General features: G+C 54.2%; 1 protein-coding gene across 5 annotated transcripts in view; it reads left to right on the top strand.

The window, feature by feature from the left end:
- The window catches only part of MAMLD1 (mastermind like domain containing 1), a 112,300-nt gene extending 99,482 nt beyond the window's left edge, over positions 1-12,818 (top strand). For 4 of the 5 annotated variants that reach the window (XM_082716693.1, XM_082716694.1, XM_082716695.1 and 1 more), the window contains 2 exons: positions 9,299-9,383; positions 10,611-12,818. In XM_082716693.1, coding sequence (XP_082572819.1) covers positions 9,299-9,383; positions 10,611-11,677 — 1,152 coding nt within the window. In that variant the 3' untranslated portion in view covers positions 11,678-12,818. Of the gene's footprint in view, positions 1-3,164; positions 3,409-9,298; positions 9,384-10,610 lie in introns of all 5 variants that reach the window. The other variant, XM_082716696.1, reaches the window with a different exon arrangement.
- The last annotated feature ends 5,287 nt before the right edge of the window (positions 12,819-18,105 follow it).

Genomic DNA, 18,105 nt, shown 5'->3' with positions numbered 1-18,105 from the left:
GAGAGATGATGAATACCCGGCCCAGCACGGATGTTCCGTTGGCCCCAGGTGTTCAGCCATGGGAGCTGGACCAAAGGAGAGGCAGAATTCCCAGGGTAGAGGGGCTGGATCTCAAAGGACATGCAGGAGTCCCAGAGTGAAAGTGGGGAGAAAGGGCGTTCCAGGCTGGGCGAATCAAGGGGCACCAGCTCAGAGGGCTGAACACGCATGGCAGCCTTTGATGGGCTGATACAGGCATGACTGGAGGGCAGAGTAATGACAGTATGGAACATGAAATTCTGCTCTTAGGGCTGCTGAGAGGACGGGAGGCCAAGCTTATGGACAGCCCAAAGAGCAGAATTTAGCAGGATGTGCTTCTGTCCCTAGACAGCTGCAAGCCACTGGAGGATTTTTCAGGGGGAAGGGACCCAACCTCAGTCCAACAAGCTCTCTGGCAATCATGGAAAGCCCACGATCCAGGGAACTGAGTGGGTGTGAGTTCTTTGAAATTAGGTGCTATGAGTATCACACACTGTCCATCTCATGGTCTACTAATGTGAAATTTAGACTCATGGAGAACCATCCAGTCTAAGAGCTAGATCATGCCCAACAATAATTATTAATTGACTTGCTTTTCTGAGATTTTCAGTGGTTCCAAAAAGATGGATTTACCTTACGTTTGGAAACCTCAAGGAGTTGAAATGTCCCTAGCAGCCTTTGTTTTTGAAAGTGGAGCTTCACATTTATAGGGTGTGTGGTAAGCAGGGCTTTTTCCCCCCAAGTTAAATGAAACAGAGAAGATACATGAGCATCAGTTTTAAAGCGCCTAGTCAGTTAGAGTCAAGATTGAATCTCATCTATTTTATTTATTTTGCTTTTCAACTGGGGATTGCATTGGTCCACCAAGTGCTGCTCCCATTCTGCTCCCATAAAAGAGTGGGTCCAGGCCCAACCCTAGTCACTGCCCAGACAGTATCGCCCACAGAGCTGGGGTGTATTCCGCCGCTGATAGCGTCCAAGTGCTGTCCGGAGGTTGTTCTGAGTGCTGAGCTACTGAGGCCCTACAAGCGTATGTTAACGCTGATGGGGGGTCCTGGTTCTTGACCCATCACTCATACCCTCCAAGCCACGTGAAGCTACCAGGGATTCCGGAGCAAAAGCTTAAAGTACTTCAGTTCCTGCCAAATAAGCCCTATTCAACGCTTTGAAGCTGTGGCACCAGAGTGGGCGGGCAACCAGAACTCTAGTAATATTTGCATTTGGAGATTGTAAAAACTCTGATGCGGCTATAAAATTGTGTTTAAAATGATCAAGGAGGAGCGGTCTGGGTGGCTCAGTTGGTTAAGCAACGAACATTGGCTCAGGTCGTGATCCTGAGGTCCTGGGATTAGGTCCCACATCGGGCTCCCTGCTCAGCAGGGAGTTTGCATCTCCCTCTGACCTCTCCCTCTCATCCTCTCTCTCTCATTCTGTCTCTTTCTCAAATAAATAAATAAATAAATAAATAAATAAATAAAATCTTTAAGACAATAAAATGATCAAGGAGTTAGGTATGCAGGCAAAAAGAATGGTCAATTGTGGAAAGTCCTGGATGGCTCTGCACAGTCCATACACACAGAATGGTGAGGAAGTTTTCTTTCCCAAGTGCGCTGAGTTGACTTGCAAAGAACATTTTGTGTTGTTTTTTGGTTTCGTATCTGTCTGGGGGACTCTCCGAAACTCTCCAGTGGTCAGATTGTCTTCCCAATCCCCTCTTTAAGTATTTATAATTTGTTCTTAAGAATTTGGAACCCCCTCACCACACTTTGCCTGAACTTTTCTAAATAGTGTGTTTTGATAGTTTCTACATTTCAAAACTCATTTTGTAACGTGGTAAGCTAAAGACTGATATCGCACACGTGCACACGCGCGCACACACACACACACACGGTAGCTAACTACCTGTGGGGTTGGGAACCAGGCAAACCTGAATTTGCATCCTGCTCTGCTACCAACGAGCTGTGTGACCTTGGGCAACTTAGTTAACCTCTCTGGGCCTCAGTGTCTTCATCTATAAAATACAGACAATAACGGGTCCTGCCTCATAGATGCTTAAAGGACTGAGTGAGACCAAATGTCGAAAGCACTTGGGTCAGTGCCTGGTGCCGAGCAAATGCTCGATAAATTCAGTGGCAGTGGTTTTTTATTGTTACTTTGAATGGGACATCCATTGCAAGGATGTTCATCCATCGATGTGTTCATCCATTGCAAGGACTTGTGCGCAGGAAGTGCTTAGTAAGTGTTTATTACAATGAATTGAATTGCTTCCAACCATTTAACTTGGTTTGGGGAATAAAGATTTCCCTTTCTCCTGTGATGCTTGCAGCCCCGGTGGTCCAGCATGAGAGGAAGGAGGCAGTATCTTGTAGAAGGGAGAGCCCATGGAGTCAGGCCTCCCTCTGGTCCTTGAAATTTTCTCTGACACAGTTATCAAGTGCAAGGTTTTTAAATTGCCTTTGGCTGAAAGAATTGGGTCATGGGTTCCATTCTGGCAAAATCTCTGTCATCTAGAACACGATGGCAAGGAAAGGTCACACACACACCCAATCCCAAAGCCTTGGGGCCCTGGTAAGTTGAAGTGCAGGGAGGGCTACGAGTTCAGGACTCGGCTGTGGTGGGATTCACACTTGACTGTTTCGTTTTGCACTCACCATTTGGTTTTGCAGATTCCCCAGCATTTCTACACACACAAACCTGCAAACCGGCTTAGAACTGTGTGCTCTGTTGGGGGGCGGGGGCGGGTAAGGGGGTGGCAGGGACCGGGGTTGGTTGAGGTCATTGCCGATGAACCAGCTATCTTTCCAACAAAACAATGACTGATCAAGGCAAAGGATCCCTAACTGAGATCCATGGATGGGCAGGAAGTGTCCAGAAAACCCCTGAAATTATCCGTAAAATGTTTGTGGGCCGGGAGTGGGGAAACACCACTGGGAGCGCTTTTTCTGTGGAGAGAGACCGTAGCCTTTAAGGGATTCTCAAAGGAGTTTGTGACCCAAGGCAATTAAGACCGCAAAGCTGTTTGGTTTTGTTGCCGCAGACCAGTGGGTGTGTGTAAGCACAGCCCCCCAGAAACGCCCCGGCTAGGCAGGCAGTCAGAAGCATTTTGTGGCCAAGCAGCTGATGGACTGTTCAATCGGTTGTTGTAGACTCATGTAGACAAAGCCTGCAAGCTTGGGGAAGCCAGGCACCCCCAGGTCAGCCTCGGGCGACAGCCCCCGTCCTGCCAGGCCCTGGGGAGTGAGTCCTTCCTGCCCAGCAGCTCCTTTGCTCATGAGCTGGCCCGAGTCACCTCCTCGTACAGCACCTCAGAGGCAGCGCCCTGGGGCGGCTGGGATCCGAAGGCCTGGAGGCAGGTGCCTGCTCCACTACTGCCTAGCTGCGACGCTGTAGGTAAGTCACTTCCCCTGAGCCTCGCTTTCTCATCTGTCAACCGGGGCGCCGTCCCCTGCTCAGCCTGCCGCCTGCCTCACAGTGTTGTTGGGGGAACAGAGGAGGTGACAGCCCGTAAAGCTCTATACCCCTAGGAGGGATCTCTAGTGCTTTCTCTACTGTGCCCCGGCCAGTCTTTGGCAAAGAGACCACCCAAGTGGTCTCCAGGCCCCTGAGCCTCAGCTGCAGGGAAATGAGTGGGGGTTGCCCCGGGTGCAATTGCCCCTCCCTGCAGTAAGCCTTCCAGCACCCTGGGTCGTTCCCTGCCTGTCTGTCCCTGCGGCCAGACTGTGAGCCCGAAGGGGGACAGGGGCTGGGCTCCTGGAGGTCCCCCACCCACCCGGTGCCTGCCTGCTCTGTGCCCAGTGGGTGTTCGGGGCCTGTCTCTCCCGCCAGCTCCACTGTGGACTCTGCACCCCCAAGGTGTTCCCTGACCCCACCCAAGACTCGTGTGCCCTAGAAGTGGGAAGCCGGACCACCCTACTAGAGGACTGGCAGCTGGAGGAGAGCAGGCAGCAGGAAGCCAGGCCGAGCCTGTCCACGATGGCTGTGAATTTGGATCAGCCCCTGGAGTCTAGAAGGAACGGCTTGCCTTGCCTTGAAGAGTCACATTAGTGGTCACAGGGGCGAGATGGGGGACGCCAGCCAGAGTGGGCCTTGGCAGAGAGTATCACGTGAACTATGGCGTAAAATATCAGTGTGCCCAGGCCGCCTGCCCTGTCTGCAGAAAAAGGCTGGAGACATGAGCATTTGCTAAGTGACAGTGATCAGAAGATGCTCATCAGGCTGAAACGGCCTCCAGGATTCTGGCCTTTAATGGAAATCCTGCTCGGGTACGTATGGCCTTGTTCTCCTTGGGCCCTTTTCTGTGTACTCTCTGAGTCACAGGGCACCTCAGCTGTTCGAGGTCCGGCTGGACCCGGAGAAATCACGGCTCAAAGTCCAGCCCAAAACTGCCCAGGAATCAGAATCAGCAAACCTGCTTTTCCCTGCCTTTCCCTCTCCTCACGAGTCCAGCGTCATGCACCATCATGGATGGGGATCCCAGCTAGCTTGCCTCGAATTCCTAGTCATTCCCCTGCCTTATTGTGTCTCTTGCCAAGGCTCCGCCTTCGGCCCAGCACCGGAGGAGGGCCAGGCAGATGCTTGGCCAGCCAGGTTTTCCTCAGAAGCTTTGGAAGCTGGGTGCTCCTCGGGGGCTTCAAGGGATGGGGTGTCTTTGCCAGCTCAGCCCGGGACTCAGGAAGGCCAGGCTCAGTGTGAGACGGAGGACACAGGCCCCACAGGGGAAGAAGAAAGGCAAGCGGCAAAGACATTTGTTTCCTCTGCCCTGGGATCATTCCCAGCATTTAGACCAAGCCCTTCCGGGACCAGGCAGCCCCAATCCGCCCGAGACAGGGAAGGAATCAGAATAGAGGTCACGCAGTTGGAAATCAAGCAGAAAGAAACTGGAGAGTAAAACAGCTGACCTACAGCTCTCTGCTCTTTGCTGCTGATGGCATTGACTTTGTGAAGCCCCTAGAGACAGCCTCACACTGGTCCAGACCCAAGGGCAGCGGCCTCTGCATGGGGGAGGCTCCAGGGCCTCTATGCCAGGATCCTGGAGGGGCCCAGAGGGACCCCTGCAGAACACACTCAGGGTTTCGGCCATGCCCATGCGCTACCGATCCCTTCACTCTATCATTGGTTTCTTTAGAAAATGTGTCACCATCTGCAGGGATGTTCTTCGATTAAGTTACGTGTATCTTATCAGCTTCCCCCTCCATTAAAAGCTCCAGAAGAATGAGAAGCCCAGCGCTATCCCACAAGAGATGTGTGTCCACTGATTGACAGAGGGACTTCAGGCCACTAAGTAAACCCCATCTTCCCATCTGCTATGGGACCACCTCCAGAGCCACTGAGGCCTGCATCTCGCTGGGGGCAATCTGAGCCCAGAAGGACAGTGAGCAGAGGCAAAGCAAGAGGGCCAGATCTTGGCCTCAGCTGTCAACAGAAAGAAGTGGCTTGATGGCACACTCTTCAGTCCCATCATTCTGGAGAAAGTCATGGGCATTGAGAGTTAGGAGGGCCCCGGAAACAAGGAACCTGAGCAGTTATTCACTGTAGGAAACCCCTATGGCTTCCCAAGGACACTTGGCAGAGGACACGGGGCTCCCAATGGAAGTGCCTGCATTCCCACGGGCTGCCGGGGAGCCAGGGCCCATGGGTCTCAGGTGTCCCCATCCTTCTGGGTGTGAGAGCCCCAAGAATTCCGATACTGACTTCATGCTCTCCAACGAGAATGCTGTCTTCCCTACCATTTCAAAGGATAAGTCAGAAAGGTGGGTGATTTGTCTCCAAACCAGGCTTCCAGAAACTACAAAAGAAGGTGCTTTTCCTAGTGGAGTAATACATGAATCAACACACAGAGGAGAGCTTTGAACTGGAACTTTGAACCTTTGAACTTGAAGGTAGCTGAGTGCCTTCTGCTGTGTGGCAGGCTGGCTCCTGTGGGGGCTCTCAGGGGCCAGGTGTGCTGGGAAAGGAGGCCCAGTTACCTAAAGGTAGAAAAAGACCCCCCCTCCTCCTCCCCTCCCTTCCACTCTCCTTCTTCTTCCCCCCGGCCCTACGCCTTCCCACCTCAAGGTGCTGTACATCCCCTGCCAGCCCCCAGGAGCTACTCCTCGGGAATCCCCTTCTGAGTCAGAATGCTCTCCTGGAGGTCGGGGGTAAAACTTCAGTCTGAATCTGGTCCACATCCAGGAACCCCTCGCAGGCTCCTGTGTGTGAGTGCTGCTGGGCATCTGTCCTTCTGCCTCTCCCCCACCTCCTCCGCCTGATTAGGTGCTGGGCTTACAGGAGACATTCACCTGCGGCGGCTTCCGGCCGGACCTGCTCGTGGGGGCCGCTGTGTGAGGCTCAGCTGAGTCGGGCAGTTGTGGGGTTCAGGTCAGCCTTCTGCCTCTCTCTCTCTCTGGCCTAGCACGCACAGATGAGGCACTTGCCTTTCCGTGAGCCCCCAGAGTTGGGTGAGGGCTCTGCAGCTTCCTGGGCATCAGCATGAAGCTTCTAGAAAGGCGGCCACAGATCTTCCAGGGTGGCCGTCCTGCCTGAGACCTCTCTGTGAACGTGGCACCTCAGCCAAGTAGGACTGGGAGGAGGGGTGACAGAAGAAAACTGGGGCCCTAGTTCTCTGGGAGACTTCCGGACGGCCCCAGGCCAGCGCCCCCAGGCTCACACAGCACTCACCGGACCCTGCTCCTTGGTGTCACCCGGCACAACAGCACCAAGCGCTGTGACAACTGTCGCCCTAGAAGAAGGAGTCTTTTGATGATCTGCTCCATCACCAGGCTTAGGAAAAGCACAGGTTGCCTGAGCCATCCTTCCCAAGCGTTGGTCACTAAGCAGCAACTTTCAGCCATCACTTCCTCCGGGTCACTGAAAACATTTGTCATTTCCTGTTTTCTCCATTTCCCAGCGATTCTAATTGTCAGTGTCAAAAGGCAACAACTGTTTTCTCGGGGCTTATCTTTGGAGCACATTGATTCAGAACAAAGGATGGGGGCCTCCGTCTGCCAAACAAAGGAAGCAGCCTCCTGGGGAGGCCTGCTCTGCCAGGGCCAACAGGACCAGGCCCAGAGCGGCGGGGCTGCGGGGCCTCCGGACGCCCAGCCTAGCGAAGAGACTCCTGCTTGATGGTGGCGTCCCAGCGTCCCGGGATGCCGGAGGCCCCGCCCCGTAGGCCAGGTGTCAACGTGCTGTTTAAACCTGGGAGTTTTCGTAGCCATCCCGCTGACCAGAGCCCCCCTTAAACTCGGGAACCTCCGGATCCCGTGCTTCCCTGGATGAACACTGGACTTTCATCCAGCCAACACCACCCAGTCCCTCCACCCTTGACCCCTGCCCCAGCCCAGCCTTCTCTTTTATTTCCTGTGCCCTTGGAGTGTCTTTCCTCTGCTTTTTCCTTGACTGTGCTCGGTAGCCTCTACCTGTCCCCCCTCCTCCCCCGACCCCCACTCTTATACAACTGCGTTGTTTGAGGAAACTGATGGGGCAGGCGGTGCAGACGGATTTAGGGTTGATGTTGACCCAGCCAGCCACAGGAGCAGGTCTCCAGAAGCAGCTGGTCCCCACAAGCAGTGGGCTGAAGAGGCCAGAGAGGCCGGAGCGCTGGGTCTTCATATAGGAGGCATTGCCCTTCCTAGATGTGTCACTTTGGGCTGTCATTTAAATTCTCAGGGCCTCACATGTCTCATCAGTAAGCTGGGGCTGTGGATCTTCTGCCCAGATCTCTGAAGGCTGGCATAGGGCCCAGGGGAGAAGCGGAAGGGCAAGGGCCGCCCCCAGAGGGGCGGGCAGAGCCGAGCTTCCATGCCCCACTTCCTGCCTTGGGCCGTCATGTGATGCCCACGCTCCTCGGTGGCCAGGTCCCTACCCAGAATGACATAGCAGGGCTGACCTCAAGGAGGACGTGAAAGAACGAGTGCAGGCGGCTCAGCACAGTGAGCACGTGTGGGCTGGCCCCGGGCTCCCCCCCATCCGGGCTCTAGCAGGAAGAGCGCAGTTCCATGGGCCGCCCGAGGCGTGGCCCCAGTGGAGGGAGCAAGGGCCCAGACAGGAAGCAGGCTAAGGAAGGGACAGTGAGATGGCTTCTGTTGTTGTCTGCCTGTCCGGTGAGCGCAGAAAAGCAGGTCCTGCCAGGCAGCCTGTGTTCTAGGTCAAGTCCTCTGGCATCTGGGGGTGGGGGTGGGGTGCAGCTCCACAAGTGGACTAAGGTGGGAGAGGCTCCTTCCTGACCCAGCTGCCTTGGTTGTCAGCACCCTATCAAGCAGGCTTCCTGAGAAGGGGAGAGAGATGGCAGTGAGTGAGCACTGCACTGGGAGTCAGACCTGGGTCCCATTCGCAACCTGACACCGAAGGGCTGAGGGTCTCAGGACAAGCCGCTCTGCGGGGCCCTTGTCTGTTTCTCCGCTGGCTACATCCTTGAGCCACTCCCAGACCCAGTGCTGGGGCTGCAGCCCTGAAGCTTGGCTCCTTCCCCGGCCCACCAGCTGCCCCTGCGATGGAGACAGGAAGCTTGTCCCCGTTGCGCATGCTCCAGCCAGGCAGGAGAATGAAGGGAAGCTGGCAGTGAGTGGCGACGCTGGGTGGCAGACAATGCATTTATCTGACCGTGTGATCATCCTGCCGTTCATGCCAGCACCGCCCAGAACGAGCCTGGGCCCTGTCCCCGTGACAGCCTGGCAGAGGCTGGGTACCCACATAGCCATAGCCCAGCGCCAGCTCTGCCCCATCCACAGCGTCCCTGGTTTGCTCTGCCATTCGTGGTCCTCACAGTTCCGGGCCCGAGCCCTACCCCATCACTAGTGTCCTCGCAGTACAGCCGGTCCATCTGGGTCTCCCTGAGACTGGCACACCCAGACTCTTGTCCGCACTGTAGACATGGTCTGGCCAAGGCAGAGGAGTGCAGGACTGTCACCTCCCTCCTTCTACATACTCTGCTTCTATTAATGCAGCCTAATGTTACATTTGCTCTTTTGGTGACCACATCTCACTGCTGACCCATCCTGAGCAGAAGGACATCCAAAATGCCTGAACCTTTTCTCTGTGTGCTCTTGCTGTTAAGCTCTGTGTTTCCTGCCCCATCCTATGCTGTCGCAGTTGATTTCTTAACCCAGGTGCAGAATCCTACTTTTGTTTATACCTGTGGAATTTTGCTCGGGAGGGCGGGGCATGCATGCAAGTGTGTGTTGATGTGTTCACTCATGCTTTCTGCTACACCAAAGCCAAGTCCTGGGCCCCCACACAGCAATCCCAAGGCCAATTTTCTTGGTAGACACTATCTAACACGTCTTTCTCATCTTCTGTTTAGCAAGAGAAGCAGAGATCAGGTCTTACGGCAATGACCCCTGAACAGCGGAGTGCATATATTGCCCAACAAATGAGTCAATTTCAAGGTAAGCAGTTAAGGTCATTGTTCCCAAAGGGCAGGCCTGGGAGTGTGTGTGGAGGGGGTACGGGGTGGTGAGAATTCACTCCAGCATAAGCAGTCACTGTCAGTGTTTCTGAAAGTTCTGAGGGAGAGAAGGGAGGTCTGCAGCTTAGTTCAACACAGGACGGGTTCGATCCCACATTGAAAGCTTCAGGAGGATCTCAACTGAAAGCCAGGTTTTAATGACTCTAATATCAGTGCTTAGTTCAAGAGATTAATTAGACTGAATCAGGCCCTTTAAAGCAGTTATTCTCAAAAGGAGAAAGGCACACCTTCAGCTTTCTGATCCTGTCCCCCCACACCAACAGCCGCTGCTGGAGTGACCTCCCATTCTAAATATTCCTGAGCCATCTCTGAGGTGTGGCAAGCGGAGCCGGGGCTGGGGATGCTCTTCCTCAAAGGGCCTGTGGCAGGGTCTGCCAGAGCCTTCACGGATAGCAGGGGTTCCCACCCTCTACCATGGCCACTACAAATGTGATCCACATTTATGGGCCGGGGATACAGAGATTAACAAAAGATGTCGGGCGTGGTCCCCACTTCGGGGAACTTCCAGACTAGCTGGGGACATGTGTGTTAAACAATCCCTATGAGCCAGTGGAGTGACCTTGGTCCAGGACAAGAGGACTCTAACCTGGGGCGAAGGATGACTGCTTGCCCTCTGGCAGGTGGTGGACATTTTCATTTTAGCCCAGTGCCACCTGCGTTCTCCTGCAAGAAGCCCTATTCCTTGGGGCCTGATGCCAGCTGAATGTCCCAGCTGCCCAGGCTGGAGCGACATGTCAGGCAGGCTTCAGCAGCAGTCACAAGACAGACAAGTTCCAGGAAGGCCAGCGACAAGGGGTGGATATCTGTCAAGGCGTGCCTGGTGCCACACCTATGTACAGAGTGCTGAACATATACGCAAACCCAGACCCTGGCCTTGTGAAGCTTATAATCTACCTGAAAAAGTAGACCCTATAAGCTGGCATTTTCATACGATGTGATCATCCCTTGGTGCATGTATTCGGGGTAGCTGGGAGCACAGACCGGGGATTCGGGGAGGGCTTCACAGAAGAACCGCAGTCGGCTGAGGGTAGAGGAAAAAGGGGAATTGAGAGGAGTTGGGGAGCCAAGGGTGGAAGGCAAGAGATTGGTGCTGTAGCCCAGGTCGTGGATGACTGTGGCACTGACCCCCACTTCTCTCTTTCGGTAGCCGTCCAAGAACAAGTCACCTCCAAGTGTAGCCAGACCAAGGCAAGATCCCCATCTAGTCAGTCCGTGATGCCACCCAGAGCGGGGCTCCTTCAGAACAATCCGAATCCAGCAATGATCCCACCCACCAGGCACCAGAGCCGCAAGGGCATGGACATGGCTTTGCCGACTCCGACTCCGGGCAATCAACAAGGAATTTTCAACCCTAACCCTCCATTTCCCATACCCTCACACTTGGGCCAGAACCCCCCAGGCAGTGCCCGTCTGCAGATTGCCAAGGCCTTCCCCTCAGAAGCGCCCCTGCCTATATTCTGTCCCAGATCCCTGGGCAGCCAGCTTCCAAGTCCCCACCAGCTCAGACAACCCTGTGTGCCAAGAAATCCTACAGTGTTGAAAGAAGCCACGTGGGTGGCAGTGGCAGTAGCTGGGACCACAGCGGTCTCCAGGGAGCCCCCCCTTAGCCACACAGACCTTAGCATCCGGCCGCACTTGGAGAGCAACTCGATCTTCACCAGGGCGCCCACCAGAGCTCCGGTGGGATCCCCGACATTTCCATCACAGCAAGCAGTTGTGCCACCCAGTCAAGTGGCCCCAGGAGGCAGGCCTGGCCAGAAGGTGAGCTTCGGCCTTCTGGGCAACCAGAGTCTCAGGCAGAGCCCAGTGCAGGGTCCCGTGCTAGTGTCCAGTGCCACCAAGTCCCTCCAGCAGGGCATGGCTGGCTTTGGTCCGGTGAGTCCCATAGAGGGCATCGAGCCGCCAAGCTATGTGGCTGCTGCCATCGCCACCAGCCAGTCCCTGGGTCCATTCAGCAGAATGGGCTTCCCCCCTGAGCTGCCACCTTACGACTTTCTGCCCCCGCCCCAGCCCCAGCTCAACGGTGTGCTCTCAGCCCCTGACTGCAGTGAGGTGGATTTCGTTGACGCTCTCCTGAAAGGCCCCAGAGGGAGCCCGGAGGAGGGCTGGGTGTGCAACCTGAGGCTCATCGACGACGTTTTGGAAGAGCACGCTGCCGCTGCCACTGCCGCTGCCGCCACCGCTGCTGTCCCCCAGAGCGCAGGGGGGCTTTAAGTGCTCATAGAAACACCCACACCCACACCTCTTTAGGCAATGACGTGCAACGCCATAGCAAATTCACCACCTGCCCCCCAGCCACGCAGTTGCTTCCTCCCTACGATGTGAGTGGCACCCGCCTCTGCTCATCCCTCTCTCTACCTGTGACAAAGCGGAAAGCTGGTGATTTTTCAAGCTACCTGTACATATTTGAAAATTTTGTAAATGGTTTTCCTAAACGTTAATGACAGAAGTATTTATACTTCATTTTGTGACTTTGTAAATAAAGCGACGGCTTTTGTTTCAGTAGAGTTGTGTTTATTATGCATTGTTTGTGTTTATTACACACTGTTGCAAATACGCAGGCTGTGTACGGAGCTCCAGCGCTCCCTTGTGAAGCCCCAGTGAAGCTTCCCTTAGAAGCCACGGGGTTGAGTCGCTTATGGTTTTGATGCAATGAGATATGTGGATGTGACCAAGAGGCATTGTACAAACTGACAAAGGCCGAATAGAAACCCCCTGGCCATTTATGGCCGAATAGAACCCCCTTGGCCATTTATTGCAATTTTCAGTAAAAATGCTATCGTCTTGTGTGATTCTTAAAATCTATTGCAAACCTGTTAGTGTCCGCCTGGTGCGCATATTACAGGTGGCCCGCAGGGGAAATTTTCCAGGAGGCTTGGAGTTCTTCGGATTTGGGAGGGGTGGAGAGAGGGCCTGTGAGCTGAACACAGGCCATGCGGTCCATGCTGAGCATCCAGGGTGTCCTCCCTCTATCATTCAGAGAAACCCCCAGGCTCCCACTTCCCCAGTGGCATCTTGCAGGGTGGAGGTGAGATGTTCCTGGTTTAAAGCCTTTCAGTGTTTGTTTTCATGTAAGGTCTGTGGTTGGGGGTGGGGTGGGGGGGAGTCTGTAAACATTAATAGTTGACTTGGGGTTTGTCTTTGATGGTTTTTATCTGCAATTATCGTCATGTATATTTAAGTGTCTGTTATAGAAAACCCACACCCACTGTCCTGTAAACTTTTCCTCAGTGCCCAGACTTGTGTAATCACGTTTTAATTGCCACCTCCTCTTTCGCCTCTACATTTGAAATCTGGCATCTGTTTCCAGCCAGTGCGTTTTTTCTTTGTACTGTAATAAACAGCCAGGAGAAAAGTGCCTCTATGTTTTCATTGTTCAAGGGATCATCCGACGTCCCTGTGTCCGCTAAGCCTAATGGTGTCTTTGGTCCTTTGGAGAGGCTACTCGGTGCCTTGTGCAGCGGGAAGATGCCACAGCGAGGGCTGATGGGTAAGAAGTTTGTGAAGCCCCTCATTTTTTGTTTTTTGGGGGTTTTTTGTTTGTTTGTTTATTTCTTTGTTTTTTTACCCCAAGGTCTTCATTTTACAGGGAAGGAAACAGAGGCCACTGAAGTAGCTGCGCCGGCGGCAGGGGGCGGGGGTGACTTGCACCGCCAATCCAGACTCTCTGCCCCAGCCCGCGTCCTCTTTCCACTGAGGGGGTGACAGACCCAATTAAAGATCCGTATTCTTCCCATGCAAGGGACACCCAAATAGGGCACGGGGCGGGGGGGCGCGCTGAGACAGGAGGCACGTCCGCTGCGCAGTAGAGGGAAATCATGCCTCTTCGCAAGGCCGGGGAGACTGGGACTTGCCGCGCCCCCTCCACCTCCTCTCCCAAAGCCTGGGCTAAACCCAACCCAGTGCCCGCTGAGAGCGGAGCCAGAGGAGCTCCGGGGGCGGGGGCTCCAGGGCCGCAGAGCTCCTCTTCAGGTCCCTGACCGCAGTGGAAGGGAGTTACCGCGGCACTTCGCCCGCCCCCCCGTCCCGCCCCCCGTCTCGCCCCCGCCCCGCCCCCGTCCGCCCCCGCCCCGCCCCTTCCCAAGCCCCGCCCCCTGGAGTCGCTGCACCGCCCCTTCACTCCCCACCTGGGGCTCCCGCTCGCCCGGCCCCCTACGGTCCCCTCCGCTCTTCTCCAGCAGACCTTTGCAGCAGGCGGGCTGGCTGTCGGTTGTTTCCGATTTAAACTGCACGAAATCCACAGGGACTTCCGTGACTCCACACTCGGGCCACCCCCTCACTGCGACAAAGTGGCTTCCACAGAGCTTAATACGGATTTCGCTTATGGTAGGGTCTCATTCAGAGGGGGACCCTAATAGGATGGCAGGGACCCCTGCCTCTCCCATGAAAGCGCACGTCCCCCCACCCCCCGAAGGCAGCAGGGAAGCTACTTGGGAAGCCCCTCCCTGCCGTGTTCTGGAAGAGCAGAGCGGATTGCTGGTTGGCATCGTTTTTGTGCAAACCCAATACATCACATGTATCCCCCAACTGCCTGGGAGAACTGATACCCTCATCCTGGATGTACAAAGTGTTCCACCACAATGGCACACTCTGGGGGCTGAGGGACGCATGGACGTGGAGGCATCCTGTCCTGTCCAATGGAGCCTAAAATGCGCCAGGCCGACGCCTTCACCCACCATTCTCAATGGCTGAGACTAAGAGCAAGATGGACAGCCTTCCGGCCAGCGGGGTGGAGGACACCAGCGTTCCCCAAAAGCCCCGCCCCTGGCCTCCTGCTCCATACAGGCCCCTCCAGCTTGCAGAACATTCTTCCCAGGTCTGGATAACCGATGTGTCCTACAGGTGTTCCTGAGCTATGGGCCTCACCCGCGGTCACAGTCTTTGCACCCACTCCCCCAGGCGCCCACAGGCAGCACCTCCCCAGGAGCCTTCCTTGCTGGGGCTCCCAGTGCTATCTCAAGTTCCCCGGGGTGCCAGGCTCCAGGCCAGCCCCAGCTCCAGGCAAGCCCCAGCTTCACCTCAGAGTTATGCCGGGGCACTCAGGTCCAGCTCTCCTGTCTCCTGTCTCTGACGGGCCCAGGGGCATCAGGGGTGGGGCCAGGGGCCCTTCCTGATTCTGTGTTGGACCCACCTGCCCAGTGACTGTTGCTCCCAGCCAGCCAGTGAGGGGCCAAATCCCTGTAGACACCCCAACCCAGCCCTCCCAGTCAGGCCTCCTCAGCCTTCCAGAGGGCTCTGGGAGCCATAGCTGTCTCCACTCTGCTGACTGTCCGAGCCCCCAAAGCAAAGCTGAGCTCAGCCCACTGGACCAGTGCCAGCCAGCCATGGCCTTGAGGCTGAGCCAGTGTGGACAGCAGTGTTGACGGCTCCCTGAGCAATTCCCACCATCCGACTGCCCCGCCCACCCTGCCACCACCCCCCCTCTGCCGGTCTCACTGCCCTCCCCCACCCCTGCCATCCTTTCCCTCTGACCTCGGGCCCTTTCCTATTCCCCTAGCATGGTTGTCCCAGGTTTCTCTTTGCAAGCGACAGCTCCCACCGTTCTGCTGCCACTTAGCTCCCCTCTCTTTTGTACCTTCAGCCTCTCCTCTGCTGGATTCCACCCAGGGGCTCCCAACCCAGCCATGTTCAACAAGCCCTAAATATCACAGCCCACCCAGCCAGGGCTGTAGCTCCCTACCACCCTCCCACTCACTCCTCAACCAGAGTGCCCCGGCTCCAGTCCCCGCTCCTTCCCCTAAGCACACTGCTCAGCGTACAGCTTCCGCCTGGCCCAAGTCCAATGTAAGCTTCTCAGTCCTCCGTGGATTTGCCCCTTCAGCAGCACTGGACTCTACCTCCTTCCAGAAAAGCACTGGCCCTGAGCTCCTGGAAGCCTCTGGCCTGCAGCCTAGCCCTCTCCTGCTCTGCAATCTGTTCTGCCTTGCGTCGCTGTGAGAAGACACTGCTCTCCCAGGGCTTCCTCTCACTCACATAGGACTTCCTCCCCCTTCCCGGCCCTTCTCCTGGGCACATAAAAGGGTTTCGAGCCTGTGTTCCAGCATTCCGGCATCTCAGCATCTTGATGGCCCGGTGAAGAAGAGTGTGGTGCATCTGGGCTAGGCCCTAGATTTCAGTCCCCAGGGAATGCTAAGGGACTGGGCTGAAATCCTCTAGGCCCCTTCAAAAAAGAATGAAAGAGCTTAGAGTCCTCCAGATGCCTCCCACGAAGACAGTTCTCCCCACAGTGCTTCGGACCACAGCACCCTTGGGCAGAGTCCCTCACGGCCCCTGGCCTGTGCGAATCCTTCCTACAGGAGCTTGCGGGCCAGAACCCGAAGGCCTTCCCACAGCTGCGGGGAAAGAAGCAGGATCACTCGCTCCATGCCCTATCCCAACACCCCCTCCCAACTCTGAGGTCAACCTCAGTGAAAATGCTAGAAGGCCCCAGGGACCTTTGTGAGACCCCAAGGCCTCCCTCCTTTACTAGAGCAAGCTCAGGCCCCTGGAGCCCCCAGGGCCAAGGTCTGTAGATAAGGTACTATATCTCGCTTGCCATTCAGCCTAGGAAGTCCGGGGGATCTGCCAGCGAACATGGGGTTCTAAAGACATGCCTGGCTTCCCTAGTGTGTGTCGTTCAGTGATTCCACGAGCAGCCTTGTGCCAGGCACAGACAGGGACACAGACACAGTCCCAGCCTCATGGAGCCAACAGGGTGTGTCGAGGGTCTAGGCATCAGGGGTATAGCAGAGAATAGAACCGGTGGGAGCTGTACGTGTGTGTGTACGTGCGTGTGCGTGTGTGTGTGTGTGTGTGAGAGAGAGAGAGACAGACAGAGAGAAAGTCAGGGCTATGTGTTAGTCAGGGTTCTCCAAAGAAATAGAACCAATGGGATGGAGTTGTATCTATATATAGAGATAGATAGATATAGATAGATCAGAATACACACACACACACACACGCACACACACACGCACGCATACAGATTTATTACGGGGAATCAGGTCACACGATTCTGGCGGCTGAGAAGCCCCACAGTCTGCCCTCTATAAGCAGGAGACCAGGGCAGCTGGTGCTATACTTCAGTCTGAGTCTGGAGGCCTAAGAACAGGGGAGCCATTTTTGTAAATCCCAGTCTGAAGTCAGAAGATGACATGGCCCAGCTCAAGGAGTGGGGCAGGGAAAAAAGGGGCTAATTCCACCTTTCTCTGTCTTTTGTTCTATTCAGGTCCTCACCAGATTGGAAGATGCCCACCCACGTTGGGGAGGGCCATCTGCTTGCTGAGTCCACTGATTTCAAATGTGGATCTCATCCGGAAACACCCTCACAGACACACCCAGAAACAAGGCTTAATCTGGGCACCCATGGCCCCGTCAAGGTGACACACAAAATTAAGCATTCTCTACACGTTTGCCTCTTGAACAACATAGGTTTGAACTATGTGGGTCCTCTCATATGCAGATTTTTTTTTCCCAATGAATACAGTACAGTCCTGCAAATATATTTTCTCTTGCTTGTGATTTTCTTGACATTTTCTTTTCTCCAGCCTACTTTATGGTAAGAATACAGTATACAATACATATGACGTAGAAAATATGTGTTAACAGACTTGACGTTATCAGTAAGGCCTCCAGTTAACAGTCAGCTGCTAGTACTTACGTTCTGGGGGAGTCAAAAGCAACACATGAATTCAATGACACAGGGGGGTGGTCACCCCTAACCCCTGTGTTGTTCATGGGTCAATTGTATATAACTATTTCTCTCTGTCTGTCTCTGTCTCTTTCTCTCAGTGTGGCCCTTGGCACAGGACAAGACAAATGAGCCGTCGGAAAGGAAATAGAAGCATACATGGGAATTAAGACAATGAAGAAGGTGGTATTTCAAATCAGTGAGGGAGACTCAACACATCAAGATAAACTCAGATGATTCAAAGATTATCACAGAAAAAATAACCCATAAGAGAAATATAAGAGAACAAGGATGGGTATTTTTTATAATATAGAGTAGATCAGGCTTCTGCAGTCATTATGTGAAACCCAGAATCCATAAAGGAAAAGACTGATGAAATTAGCCACATAAAATATAGAAACTTGTATACAGGAAAAGACACCATGAAAGTCAAAAGATAAATGACTTTTTTTTTTTAATTTGAAACACATGACAGACAAAGGCTGATATAACTAATACTTACAAATAAAGGTAGTAGATGGTCTACAAAAAGGAAAGTACCAGAATTTCATAGCGGTTTTCTTCAACATAACCAAAACTCACCAACAACCTGGGCATCTACCAGTAGGAGAATGGATAGACAAACTGGTCTGTTATTGCAAAGCAGAACTACTCATCTGCACAGAGTGACAATCTCAGCAGTGGAAAGGAATGATGTCTGATAACAAGCTACAAAGTGGATAAATTTCAAATGCGTTATGCTGAGAGAAAGAAGCCAGACACAGAACTTTCTGGGGTGATGGTAAATTCTTTTTTTTTTCTTTTGAGAGAGAGAGGGAGAGCTGGGGGAAGGAGCGGAGAGAGAGGGAGAGAGAGAATCTTAGGCAGGCTCCACACTCAGCTTGAAGCCTAGGCAGATGCAGGGCTCAATCTCAGGACCCAGAGATCATGACCTGAGCCAAAATCAGGAGTCAGATGCTTAACCTACTGAGTC

Source organism: Mustela nivalis, assembly GCF_964662115.1.
Source record: "Mustela nivalis genome assembly, chromosome: X".
Taxonomy (NCBI): Eukaryota; Metazoa; Chordata; class Mammalia; order Carnivora; family Mustelidae; genus Mustela; species Mustela nivalis.
Note: the sequence above shows the minus strand (reverse complement) of the source record. Positions and strands in the feature narration are given on the sequence as shown.